We start from the raw sequence: 13218 nt of genomic DNA, 5'->3' as shown, positions 1-13218 counted from the left end.
CCCGGCCCGGCCCGGCCCGGCCCGGCCCGACAGTCATGGAGCGCTGGCCGTGGCCGTCGGGCGGCGCCTGGCTGCTCGTGGCTGCCCGCGCGCTGCTGCAGCTGCTGCGCGCAGACCTGCGTCTGGGCCGCCCGCTGCTGGCGGCGCTGGCGCTGCTGGCCGCGCTCGACTGGCTGTGCCAGCGCCTGCTACCCCCGCCGGCCGCACTCGCCGTGCTAGCCGCCACTGGCTGGATCGCGTTGTCCCGCCTGGCGCGCCCGCTGCGCCTGCCGGTGGCCACTCGCGCGGTGCTCATCACCGGTGAGTGCGCGGAGCGCGGGGAGTTCGGGCTCGAGGGCGGGACTGAACACTCAGAGGACTTCCCATGGGCACAGCCAAGGCGGGTTCCCCGGCGCAGGAGTGGGAGAGTTCTGCCCTGGGTGCAGGGAGTGAGCCAAGTAAGGAAGCGCCCGGGACCTCCCCAAGTCCGGGTTAACTACCTGCTGCTGCGGGGAATGTTGGAGAGAAAGCGAGGCAGGGAGTGGGCAGGTGCGCAAAGAAAACTGGTGGCTAAGAAAGGGGAGCCTCCTGGAGCTTGGGGATTGATGCCATGCCCCTCCCCAAGAGAGCAGTCTTGGGGCAGGGGACAATGCTCTGAGAGACTGTAGAGGGCCTGAGAAGGGAGGATTGTAGCACCTTAAACTCTGCCTGAAACTCCCACGTGGGACACCCCATCTCCTATTTTCTGGGGCCAGAGAAATAGCTTAGCTGGGATTGGCTGGGATCCTTGGAGTTCAGAAAAGCTTGGGGTCACCACGAGGGGCAGCTGGGCATTCTGCTGCCTCCCAAGTCCAGCCACCCACCACCAAACTGCTGAGGTGGCAGTCCAGAGTCTGTACCCAACACCCCACCCCCATCCCTCCTGGCCCTCAGTGCCCAAGAAGGTCTTGGAGAGCTGGGCTCAGGTGACTCTGGCCGCCTGGCTGAGCTTTCTTTGTCTGGAACGAGGAATAAATCTGTCACCAGAGGGAGGGAAGGGGGAAGGGAGCTGGAGGCCCAGCCGGAAGTGGGGAGGGGGAGAAAGGCCAGGGGGCACTGGCTCCTTTGTATGGGGGGAGGGGCAGACTAGTCTCTCTCCCAGTCCTCATGGCTTTAGACAGGTGCTCTGGGCTCTTTGCACTGGGCCTGGGCTGGGGACAGTCCGCAAACTGGCCTCTCAGAAGCCTTGGTCCAGTAGAGGGCCCTGCATGATCAGATGGGGCTGGGAGAACTTTCTGAAGGATGAAATTCCTAGCTGGGCCTCAGGAGATGAGTGGAGATAGGTGGAGTATGAAAGGCATCTGGGATCAGAGAAAGAGTGTGGGACAAAGGGTTGAGGCAGGAATAAGCATGGCCTCGGTAGGGGACAGTCAGTCTGGCTTTGGGGGTGTGGTGGGATCTGGGGTTGTTTCCTTGGGAGAGGCCTTGAATGTCAGGTAAGAAGGCGGACTGCTGAGGCAGGGTCAGTGGGTGAGGGTGGCATGAGGGTTTTGGGCATCAGCAAAGATGATGGAGATGACACAGGGCTCAGGCTAGATGGGAGAGACCCAGGTTCAGGGTACAATGTGAAGCCTCAGGGGCCCCAGTTTCAGGGGTCTGAGGAAGGAAAGCCAACAGACCCTTTTGGTATGAAGCAGGGGCTAGGTTGTGGGCTCTGCCACCAGGGACAGGGCAGATCCCCTCCTGCCTTCTAATATGTGAGCTGCCTGAACAGGATCCAGGTTGCCTGCAGGTGCTAGTGGCCCCTCCAGGCAATCTTCCCCGAGATCTCACCTCAGGCCTTTGTGCTGCTGTTGTTACCTCTCCTAGCCTTGAGCCTGAGAGGCAGGTGAGAGGAGGGATGCTTTTTGTGGTGACTTAGACACCCCCTATCCCTGGCTGCAAAGCTGGCAGAGGGGGGGAAGAAGACATCCCAGCCCATCCTGTGTAAGCATCTGGTCTCTAAGCTTTCCAGTGCCTGAAAACTCTGGGGTTGCCTCTCTCACCACTTTGCTGCAAGACAAATAGGTGACCAGGCCCTGCCCCACCTGCCAAGAATACTGTCTCGTGCCTGCCAGAGCTGCCCCCTACCCCCTGCTGGGAGCGCCCCTGGGAACCACTTGCCAAGGCTACTCACAGAGCTCAGCCGTGGCTTGCCTCATGTGCACACATGTGCATATCTGTGTGCATATCGCGGCTGGGTTTGGGACATATCTGTGTAGGGATTGAGCCCGTGTGAGAACACCCAAGCAGGTATGCACAGGTATTTGAGTGTGTGCAGGTGAGCAAGAGGGTGTGTAAAATATGAGTGACTGTGCTGAAACCACAGAACTGAGGGTCTGGGAGGCCTTAGTTTTCCCTGGGAGGGTATATCTTCTCTGGGAGGGAGCCAAAGCAAGAGCCACGTGCATAAGTGCTCACTCATCTCTCCCCAGCCAGACTTGCTGGGGAGGACCCTTCGGCACAGGCTGTAGCCACACAAAGCCCAGCTTGAAGCCCCCTGCCCAGCTTTGTTCTCTGCCTCAGCAGAGGAGGCGGGACTGAGATGGGAACTGGTGCTTAGCCATCCAGGACTAGGGAAGCAGAGTCACTTTGCAGCTTATATTCCCTGGCAGGACCACTGGGGGCAGGGGTGGGGGGCGGGCTCCAGAGAGCCTCCTTCCTCACTGACCCTTCGCTTCTCCTCACTGGCTGCCTAGGGAGCTAGGAACAGAATGGGAACAATCAAGGCACCACAGACCCCCAAGCTGGCTCTGCCTGGTGATTCTCTCTGCATACCAAAAGACAGGAAATTAAGCCTCCAAGAGTAGTAACTGGCCTCTGTCACACTTGGTGGGTGTGGGAAGGAATTCAAATGCGGGTCTGTTCTCTTCTCCATCCATCATGATTCCTGTCCTGGGGGCAAGCGGTCTAAGGCTCAGAAAACACCCCGCTGTTGACACTGATTGGAATTCCAAGAGTGGAAGGTCAGAGGTGAGGTGGGGTTGGGCCTACAGCTTGCCTCCAGCCTGGAACAATAGTAGGGGGTGTTGCGGGTAAGGGAGCTCAGGTTGTACAGGGCCTGAGCCAGAGAGCTTGGGCTTCATCCTGAGGACTGCGGGCAGCCTTGGAAAGGTTTTCAGCAGCAGAGTGATATTGTCATTTTTGGAAAGATGCCTGTAGCTGCTGAGGGAGCAAATGAATTTAAGGGGGCAAGAAGGGACAGGACTAGAGAGGGGGTTGTTTCAGTGTCTAGGTAAAGGGAGGAGAAGGCTGGCAAAGGGCAGTCAGAAAGAAAGGGAGGCTGTACACTAATACTGTGTCTGCAAGCTATGGCCTGATATCGAGCAGATGGAAGGACTTTTGGTGTGCTGGCCGGGTGGCTTTGGGAAGCAATTTAGCATTGTTTAGTTTCCTCTTCTGTAAAGTGGGGATTGTATGCCATGTTTGATGGGGTAGCCATGGGGAGTCAGGGAAATGACAACTGTCATGGAGTTGGTGATCAGACCTCAGCTAGAGGGGCAAACTCAGCCAGAGACAGACCTAGGGAAGCAGTTAGTGCTGTTGACTGCTGGTGGCTTGAGTGTCCAGGGGCTCGGATCCCATCTGATGATTCTGGGGTTGTCTCGGGCCAGTTGAGGCCACAGTGGGAGTTCACTGGCTGCCCTGCCCTGGGCAGGCTGTGACTCTGGTTTTGGCAAGGAGACAGCCAAGAAACTTGACTCTATGGGCTTCACGGTGCTGGCCACCGTGTTGGAGTTAAATAGCCCTGGTGCCCTGGAGCTGCGCGCCTGCTGTTCCCCTCGCCTAAGGCTGCTGCAGATGGACCTGACCAAGCCAGAGGACATTAGTCGTGTCCTGGAGTTCACCAAGGCCCACACCACCAGCACAGGTCAGTGGCGAATCTGCATTAGGCTGGGTGGGTAGGAAGGGTGCAGGGTCTAGAGATTTGCCGCTGAGCTGATCTGAGGCTTTCCTTCTCTGTTCTGTGACCAGGTCTGTGGGGCCTGGTCAACAATGCAGGCCACAATGACATAGTGGCCGATGCAGAACTGTCTCCGGTGGCCGCATTCCGCAGCTGCATGGAGGTGAATTTCTTTGGTGTGCTAGAGCTGACCAAGGGCCTCCTGCCCCTCCTGCGGCGCTCCAGGGGTCGCATCGTGACTATAGGCAGCCCAGCAGGTGAGTGTCCAACCCCATTAGCATGAAGCAGAAAAGCAGTCACCTCGGGGCAAGGGAGGGCTTGAAGAGCCCTTTGCCAAGGCTGAGCAAATCCGTCCCCAGGAGACATGCCATATCCATGCTTGGCGGCCTATGGGACCTCCAAGGCGGCCATGGCACTGCTTATGGACACATTCAGCTGTGAACTCCTTCCCTGGGGCATCAAGGTCAGCATCATCCAGCCTGGCTGCTTCAAGACAGGTGGGTGTCACCATTGGAGCTGGGGCACGCCTGGGTCTAGGGCTGGAAAATGAGGGGTGGGCATGTCAGGTTCGAAATGGGCATGGCTTTGACTGGGAATGTGGCTTTGGCTGGGAGTCGAGGCCCAGTTAAACAGACCAGGTTGGCTTTGGTTCCCCTAGCTGATCCTGCTCTGACCTTGCCTCTGCTTCCCCAGAGTCAGTTACAAACGTGGGTCAGTGGGAGAAGTGCAAGCAACTGCTGCTGGCCAACCTGCCTGAAGAGCTGCTGCAGGCCTATGGTGAGGACTACATCGAGCACTTGTACAGGCAGTTCCTGCACTCCCTACACTTGGCGCTGCCAGACCTCAGCCCAGTTGTAGATGCCATCACAGATGCGCTGCTGGCAGCTCAACCACGCCGCCGCTATTACCCAGGCCAAGGCGTGTGGCTCATGTACTTCATCCACTACTACCTGCCTGAGGGCCTGCGGCGCTGCTTTCTGCAGTGCTTCTTCATCCGTCACTGTCTGCCTCGAGCACTGAAGCCGGGTCAGCCAGGCCCCAACCGCCTGGAGGATGGAGCCCAGGACCCAAACCTGAGCCCAGGCCCTTCCCCAGAGATGGATTGGTGAGCCGTGTGCATATGCGGCCCGGCTGCTCAGCACAGGAGGTGCCATGAGCCCTTGGCCCTCCCCTGGGCATTAGGAGCCCCTGAGTTTGCCCTAGAGTCTGGCCCCAGCCCCCTCCCCAACTGCCAGTGACCAGTGCAGACCTTGGTGAAGCTGAGGTCTCCCCGTGAGCCTTTGGGCCTCTCTCTCCTGCTTTATGAGCCCAAATAGACCCTTCTGGGCACAATATTCTACCCTGCAGCTTGGACAGCTCAGCTGGAGGGAGAGTTTAACGCAAGACTTCACTGTAGCCTTCGACAGGACTCTGCAGATAGTGCCTCTGCACACTAAGGAGTGACTGGGTGGGTTGAGGACCCCCTCAGGATTGTTTCTCGGCACTAGTATCTCAGTGCTGCAACTGAAGGATAAATCACAACTGTCTCTTGACTGGTTCAAGAACTAGGGCCCCAATACTCACCCCTCCTTCCACAAGCCACAGGGAAACTGCATACCCTACTTCCTGAATGCCATTTTTTAAATAAAGACAAATTTTTATTTCTCCTAGAATGGGGTAGATGCTGTGTTTGGAGGTAACCGCCTGGTTGGCTGGGTGACAGGGTGTGGCAGGTTGACAGGTTGGGAACTCCTGGGGCTCAGCATGGGAACTGGGGCTCTGGACACCCTTGGCCGACTGGACTCCCCAGGTAGATTCTGTGGTTCACACATCCTCCTCCCCCGTTGCCCTTGGGAATTTACCCACTGGTCTGGGTTTCTTCATAGTGAAATAGGAAAGAGATCCTGATCCCAAGGAGTTATAAGGCTCAACGAAGCAATTACAGAAGCTGGGGAGCCCTCCAGGGCCAGTATCAAAGTATCCAGCAGAGGAAGGAGCTAACTTCCAGTGGCTCCTCCTCCCACCCTGAGGAATCTGTGCTGCTGACTGAGGGAGGGCGATAAGGGCTTAGGTAGGTGTGGCTCAACAAGGGTGAAGTCATGAGGAAAGCAAGGGGTCCGACCCAAAGAGGACAGCAGACAGCTAGGCTTGGAGAGGACAGTTTTATTGTCTTAGAGAGTCAGAGCTGAGGGAAGAGGCTGCAGAGCTACTTCCCCCTTGCTCCAAGAACACACACACACTATTCTTCCCATGGGCCATGGCTCTGGGGTGACCCACAGAGGGAAAAGGAGGCTCACACTGCCTCCAGGGGTTCTCAGGCTAGAGAGGGACATGAAAGTGATCACATGCTTCTCAGACATGTCAGCGGCTGTAAACATAGGGCTGAGGGGGCCTCCTTGCTCTGGAGGGGTTCTTGGTCCATCCTTAATGGGGGGGAACAGGTGTCCAGCCCCTTTTCAGGCTAAGAGCAGTCTTAGGGTCAGGGAAGCTGGACAGCCACTACGACAGTGTGCTACTCCCCAGGGCAGGCCGATAAGCCATGGGCTTCATCACAAACCACAGACACACAGTGCACTCGGGAGCCTTGGACCGGCACGCTAGAAGATAGGAATGTAGTTGTCAATCTTGGCGCGGTGGCGCTGGGCGATGCACTCAGCAATCCACACAATATTGCGACATTCCTGTTCCTTGAGCTTCACAAAGGCATAGAAGACACCAAAGTGGAACTGGTTCAGGAAGGCCAACTTGTTCAGTTTCACCTGTGGATAAAGGCAGATGTGTACAGGTGGCCACGGTCACAGAGTCAGGCCTCAGCCACCAACTCCTTCCTCTGATGGGCAGGTCCTACAAGATCCCTGCACTCACCTCATGCTCAAAGAATCGGTCCTCCAGGGTCTTGTCTCCAGGATTGCTGCCCGCACCCTCGAAGAGCAGCTTGTACTCCTGGCCAGGGGAGTGGTAGGAAGCAAGAGCATGAGGTGCTGGGGACGTGGGGTGGAGATGTGTGATATCAACATGCCCACCCACCATCCTGCCAGCCAGGGCACTCACCGGGTAGTAATCGGCCACGTTCTTGACCTGCTCATAGTCATCAGCCCTAGCCAGCTGAGCCAGGCCCTCGGGGTAGAGCCGCCCACAGTGCGGAAAAAGCTTGGCACGGTCCTCTTTGGACAGCTCTGTGCCGAAAGAGTTGATGGTGATGATGAAGGCGCGGCGGTCTGCTTCAAACTGGGGCCGGTGTACAGGCAACAAGAGCCAGAGAAAGAGGGAGGCAGTTGCCAGTCAGTTGGAAGGGCTTTCCCCAGGCCAGGGTTAGTGGCCACCAGCAGGCAGGAGGGCAGGGAGGAACTCACCTCCAGGATGGGGCACATGGCATCAGCTGTGGTCCCGCCCAGTAGGGTACAGAACTTGTAGAAGGACTCCAGGTAGGCCTGTGTAAAGGAGCTTGCTCAGCACTAGAAGGGAAACACTGGAGAGCTTGCTGGTCCCCCACTCTTAGTTCTCCTCCCCAGCCCCTTTCATGGTGGGTGACAAGGCAGTGTCTGGTCGACTGCTTAAGGGTGCAGTTTCCCCACCCACTTATCCCACAGAGGGCCAAGCTTGGAGGGGACCTCTCCCTCCACCTGCCTTCCTCAAACCTGTAGGCTCAGGCAATCCTCACCTCAGTCTTCCAAAGTGCTGAGATTATAGGTATAAGCCACCACGCCTGGCTGCTCTGCCTTTTCCCCAAACTTCCCCTTCCTTAGCCTCAGAAAACCAGGTGTCCATGGGCTGGTGAGGGAAGGTTATTCCTGAGAAGCCACAGAAGTGGCCTGGACTAAGTGCCCCTGGCCCTCTTTGCACCCTACTTTACAGAACACCTCCTCCTCTCACCCACCCCAGGCATCACACAACAAAAACCAAATTGTCAGGTCAGTTCCTGCTGAGGGATGGTTATTGCCTACATGGACATCAGCCTCACAGTGCAATGGCTGGGCACATGGGCTGCTGGCAGGAACAAGCACTTCCTGCCCTGGCAAATTGGATCTGCTGGGCACAAGGAAAGGACAGGTCAGCCTAAGCCCCAGGTCCCTCCCATCACTCACTCACCAAACCAGCCAGGCTCCCTTCCCCACACCTCTCCACACCAAGGAAGGTGGATGGTCTTACAGGCCCTGTGGGGAGCTCCCTTGCAATGGACATCCTCTACTAAGGCCCCTCAGGTACCATCTGATGGCATGGTCACAGAAACTCTGACTCCACAGGCTAGAGACTATTCCAAGTTGGAGGCAAGGGCTGAGAGTTACGGAAAGCTTTCCACACTGAGATTTGACCTCCAATGTGTGGAGACCTTTCCACCAACCACCAGCTGACTTGTACTCGAAGGTTCTTCTGCCCCAAGAGAGATGTGATGAAGACTTAGGAGTTCATAAGCCCAGGCCTGGCCTGGCTAGCAACACTAAGCAAGCTGGGCTCAGGCAAAGACTGAGGGTCACCACTGGGGTCACAAAAAACAAAAGTCTAGGATGGGGCAGGGAGTAAGAAGCCTGGAGGGGAGGGTGGACCCCAACACAGAGGATCCCAGCAGTCAGAGGGTCTGGCTTGGTGGTACCTTTCAGTCCCTCTAGGAATCTGTCCCCACCCACCTCCTTCCTTGTGGCCAGCCTTATCCTAGTGGATGCCCAGGCCTACCTCAGTGAGGCCTGTAGTTCCTATCTTGGGGGAAGCTACCAGTCAGGTGTTGGGCTCCAGGTTCTGCTGCCCACCCATTTGCTAAGTCAAGCTGCACCAATACCTGGAGAGGTGGGCCCCAGGGTCAGGGAGGCTGGTAGGAGAGGCCCAGACTCTCCTCTGGAAGATAGGGCAGCTAAAGAAACTAGCAAGATCCCCCAGAAACCCAGGTGCCATGGTCACCTCCCCACCCCCACCTTGTTCCCTGGAGTCTGCCAGCCCATGGCTGCTGCACCAGCTGCCTATGGTTCCCACCCGCTGGGCAGCTGAGGGTCCGCCTAATCTCCTATCTGTGGCCACCGGGCTGGGACATTGCCTGACAGGCTAGCAGTCCTGGCACAGGGCCCACAGCCTTGGGTCGATGTTTACGAGCTGGTGTCTGGGCAGTCCTAGCCAGTAACTCCAGTTAGAACCAGTCAGGCCCAGTGAGAGTGTGGGAGAGGCTGGGGGGATAGCCGCACCCCTCACTCTGTCTCAGGGCAGGGAACTCGGCAACAGGCCAGTTAGGTGGGTGGAAGCACTAGGAGTGTGTGTGTGTATATGTGTGTACACACACCCCTCCGCTGACTGGCTGCCCTGCTCCCCATTAGTAGGGTGGGTGAGAGTACTCACTTTTGCAAACAGGCTGAGCCAGGTGTGATTCTGGCTTTGGGCAACCCACCCCACTTCTCTAAGCCCTCAGTTTCCCCATTTTCCAATGGGGATAATGAAACTTCCCCAGATCCCAGAGTGGTCCTGAGGATTAAAGAAGCCAATAGCCTTCCTACCTATGGCATCATCCCTCTAATTTGCCCTCCACATTGCAGCCCGAGGGGGTTTTCTGAGCAGTCTCTGCTCTGTTGGAAACCTTTATTAGCTGACCCTATGCACAGGATAAAGTTCAAATTTCTGGTCTGGTATTCAAGTCCTTGGGTAACTCGATCCTGTACCTGCCCCTTCTAGATCTCTCTCCTACTGTGCACCTAGAATGTTCACTCCCACAGCAAACTGCTTGCCACTTCTCCATGCTTTTTTTCTGCACATGCTGGTCCCCTACCTACACCATTACAACCTTCAGGAAGGCCCTTCCCCTACCACCAGACCTTCAGTGCGCTCTGAACTAGCCCCTGCTGGGAGACTGCAGAGCCTTGGGTCAGGCTGCAGCTGAATGTCAGTCAGTTAGCTCCAACCAGGGTAGGAGAGGACCCTCACCGTAAAGACCCAATTGACATATGCTCTCAGGATTACATCAGCAGGTCACTTGGCCAGTGCCATCCTCAGCACCCCCTTGGGGTCCTGCCCATGTTCCTCACTACAGCCCATCCAGGGTCCCAGCACCATGGTTCAGTACCTCACTGTAGCCAGAGCACAGTCTGTTCCAAACATCCCTAACTGGTCCCTGGCTCTTAATCTCTTATGGCCAGGGCAGCACTGACCCGGGAATTCTAAGACCACCCTCTAACCTCGGAGGTCACCCAGTCTATGCTACAGCTTGGTGGGAAGCAGAAGGTGGGTAGCGAGTGTGGATGGGAGAAGTGACACGAGCTCCCAAGTTTAGGAACCTGAAAGAGACATGAGGCCCTAGCTATGCCTGGGTGGGTCCCTCCCCCAACCATAACTAAGTACATTGTTGCCTTTGCTCAAGTGCTTGTACCTGGTAATATCCCAGGTACTGTGGGTCTAAAAGTTATGGCGTGAGTGGTGACCTGTGACCCTCCTGGATGCGGCGGGGGGAGCAGCTATTCAGGAGCCAGCTCTAACAGGCCAAGCAGCAGAGTGCCAGTCACTCCTGCTGATGTTATCTGAGCCTGCTGCAGGCACCGAAGGATAGAGAACCTGTTCCATGCAGCCTTTCATCCATCACACGAGCCAGAGAGTGAGCAGATAAGCCACCAGGACAGAAGCCTAGAGTAACTGTGTCCTGCCCCGGTACCTCATATAAATCACCATCCCACCACGTTCCACAGCCACCCCACCAAAAGGCCGATCCCCCACATGTGCAGGGCACTACCTTGTAGAGTGTGTTGCGGATGATCTCGATGTTCATCTCATCAAGGTCTTGCTCTGAAATGCAGTCCTGGAAAAAAGCCGCTGGGGAGGAAATACATGGGTATGAGGAGGGGGCAAGTGGCCTAGATCAGAACCCTGATGTTCGAGTACTCTTCAGGGCACAGAAGGCCCCTGCCACAAGGCCCTTTGAGCTGGGTACTGGGGGGCCCCCAGCCTGGGCTGTTGCCTTGGAAGTAGCAGAAGCAATAGTCTGGGCCACGCACACTGACCTGAGCTTCTCTTGCCTCCTTGCTCCTAAAATTGATTTATAAAGGAGGCGGCTAGCCATAACATGATCTAATCATCGCTGGGGCAGACCCAAGTTCAGACCACGCCAAAGTCAGGCTTGCATAAGAGGCCGTGACATCCTCCCTTCTCCAGGGGCAGGCATGGATTTGGGCCCTGACGCCTACTTCTCTGCATCCCCCAGGAAGGCCTGGTGCCCACACTTGGAAAACTAGCCTCCTCCTTAGGACAAGAATGAGTTCAACAGCTGGGTAGGCATGGATCATTGACCCAGGGGGCCATGTGGGTCTGTAAGAAGCAGCAGTAACAGGATAGAGCATTCTCATCTCCCAAGAGGGCCTGCAGACTCACTGGTCTGTCTCTCCTTTAAAGATGGAGAAACTGAAGCAGCCACAAACAGCCCAGAACTACTTCAGAGTTGCTAGTAGAGTCTATAGAGGACAAGGTCAGCAGGTAGGGCTCAGGACCTAGTGCAGCTTAGAGTCCTGTGGTTCAACCCTGGTATCTTCCTGGAAGTAGTGCTCCAGGCCTGGCCCAGGACTCTGGCTATGAGAGCACCAGTTGGTTATGACCTAAGTGCCTTTTTCTCAGCTTCCTAGGCAGGCAGGAGCCAGCACTGCCTAGGCAGGGTCCTGCAGGAAGCTCCCGATGCCCCTCCCATCCTTGGCTTTTTTGGTTTTTTTTTTTTTTTTTTTTTGGAATTGGAGTCTCACTCTGTTGCCCAGGCTGGAGTGCAGTGGCAAGCTCACGGCCTGTGCCTTGACCTGCTGGGCACAGGTGATCCTTCCACTTCAACCTTCCAAATAGCTAGAACTACAGGCCTGCACTACCACACCTGGCTAATTTTTTTATTTATTATAGAGACGAGGTCTCACTAAGTTGCCTAGGCTGGTCTCGAACACCAGAGCTTAGGCAATCCTCTCGCCTTGGCCTCTCAAAGTGCTGCGATTACAGGCTTCTGACATGAACCCTGCATCCTGCCGGACAGTCTGACCTGGCCCCTGGAACCTGCTCAGTGGAGGTAAGTGAAGCTGTTTGCTTCCCTCCTCTGCCTCATGGGCAGCCAGCCACTCTGACTCTGCTCAGGTTCCAGCTTGGGGCCATAGTCTGTCAGAGCTCCTAGAGCTCCAAGGGACTTCTGTCTCTCTCTCACTCCACTTTCAGAGCTCAGCTCTTCTCTACACTCTAAGAAATCAGTCTGCTTGACATATTTAGATGATCCAAATCAGATGCTGGAGTAGCCTGCCTGGCCCAGCAAAAGCAACAGGAAAAAGGGAGAAGGAGGAGGAAGGGACAAAGAGGAGTAAATAGGGGAAGGAAGTTAAGGGGAGACAAAGGCAAGCAGCAACAGGCAGACCTTACTTTCTGGCTCAGGGTCACGCCCCCAACCCACCCCTTGGAGGTCCACAGATGCCACACTGAGGCACTGATGCTGACACCACTGCCCATCTCCTATAAGCGGCTCACCCAGGGGCGTGTCCACCAGAATGGCATTGTAGAGCTCGGCAGGTGTCTGAGCAATGTTCACGGCTTCCATCTGCTCGAAGCTGCCTAGCGGGTGGCACTTGGGCACGAGCTCAGCAATGGAGCGCTGGTGCAGAGTGCCTGTGATGAGCAGGATCACATTGTCGATCATGTAGCTGTAACTGCAGGAGGCAGACAACAGCAGGGCAGCCCATCAGGGCATGAGGCCTAGAAGTCCTGGCACAGAACTGTGCCCTTCTCCCCCCACATTCGCTGCACAGACCACAGGCCCTTTAACCATCTGTGCTGACTCATGGGTGCTTCAGATAAGGACCAATGTCTCATCTCCCTTCCCAAGTTTCTCTCAAGTTCCTGACCCCCACTACCAGGAGGACAGAACATACATGGCCCCTCCCTTGTGGGGAGAGGAGGATTTATGCCCCATGCCCCAGGAGGGACTGGGACATGGGTAACTATCCTATAGCATGAAACAAGTGTTCTAACAGGACACAGGAACCACAGACACAGGACATGAGACAGGCAACCCAGCCCAGGGTGAGGATGGTCAGGAGTCTGAAAGATGAAAGGACTAGGAGATGAAAAGTGTATTCTGGGAAGAGGGAACAGTGTGTGCAAAGGCCTAGAGGCATTCACTGAGTGACGGATGCATTCGAGGAACTGAGCTTGGTCAGGACTGGCAGAGGGAGAGGAAGGGCACAGCAGCTGGCAGGGCAGGGTTACCAGCAGCCTGGGGCCTGAAGGCCAGGCTGAGGGCCCTGACTTCATTTTGAGCACTACGTATCCATAAGCAGGATATAAGCAGAAGTATCACCATCCAATTCAGGTCACTCTGGCTCCTGGGTGGGAACAGAGGGATGGGGGAGGGGAAG

At 56.2% G+C, this 13218-nt stretch overlaps 2 protein-coding genes across 2 annotated transcripts; one reads left to right on the top strand and one right to left on the bottom strand.

The window, feature by feature from the left end:
• Positions 1-6: 6 nt before the first annotated feature.
• On the top strand, positions 7-5550 carry HSD11B2 (hydroxysteroid 11-beta dehydrogenase 2). The gene is made up of 5 exons (XM_008066633.1): positions 7-300; positions 3656-3868; positions 3973-4158; positions 4261-4398; positions 4595-5550. Exons 1-5 carry the CDS (start codon positions 36-38, stop codon positions 5008-5010), a joined length of 1218 nt encoding a protein of 405 aa, XP_008064824.1. The 5' UTR covers positions 7-35; the 3' UTR covers positions 5011-5550.
• A 473-nt stretch (positions 5551-6023) lies between these two features.
• On the bottom strand, positions 6024-12558 carry ATP6V0D1 (ATPase H+ transporting V0 subunit d1). Its single transcript, XM_008066627.2, has 6 exons — positions 12332-12558; positions 10581-10660; positions 7234-7311; positions 6932-7108; positions 6746-6823; positions 6024-6639 (listed from the first exon to the last, which is right to left on the bottom strand). The coding sequence occupies exons 1-6, from the start codon at positions 12498-12500 to the stop codon at positions 6478-6480; spliced, it is 744 nt and encodes a 247-aa protein (XP_008064818.1). The 5' UTR covers positions 12501-12558; the 3' UTR covers positions 6024-6477.
• Between the last annotated feature and the right edge of the window lie 660 nt (positions 12559-13218).

This window comes from Carlito syrichta, unplaced genomic scaffold (genome assembly GCF_000164805.1).
Source record: "Carlito syrichta isolate Samal-C Ts95f unplaced genomic scaffold, Tarsius_syrichta-2.0.1 Scaffold106255, whole genome shotgun sequence".
NCBI lineage: Eukaryota > Metazoa > Chordata > Mammalia > Primates > Tarsiidae > Carlito > Carlito syrichta.
This window is presented reverse-complemented; position numbering and strand designations above follow the sequence as displayed.

Coding starts and splice junctions, on each gene's coding strand:
- HSD11B2 (XM_008066633.1), top strand. CDS start 36: ATGGAGCGCTGGCCGTGGCCGTCGGGCGGCGCCTGGCTGCTCGTGGCT. Junction 4,159..4,260: donor GACTATAGGCAGCCCAGCAG/GTGAGTGTCCAA, acceptor ATCCGTCCCCAG/GAGACATGCCATATCCATGC. Junction 4,399..4,594: donor GCCTGGCTGCTTCAAGACAG/GTGGGTGTCACC, acceptor CTGCTTCCCCAG/AGTCAGTTACAAACGTGGGT.
- ATP6V0D1 (XM_008066627.2), bottom strand. CDS start 12,500: ATGATCGACAATGTGATCCTGCTCATCACAGGCACTCTGCACCAGCGC. Junction 10,661..12,331: donor TCTGGTGGACACGCCCCTGG/GTGAGCCGCTTA, acceptor TTTCCTCCCCAG/CGGCTTTTTTCCAGGACTGC. Junction 6,824..6,931: donor ACGTGGCCGATTACTACCCG/GTGAGTGCCCTG, acceptor TCCCCTGGCCAG/GAGTACAAGCTGCTCTTCGA.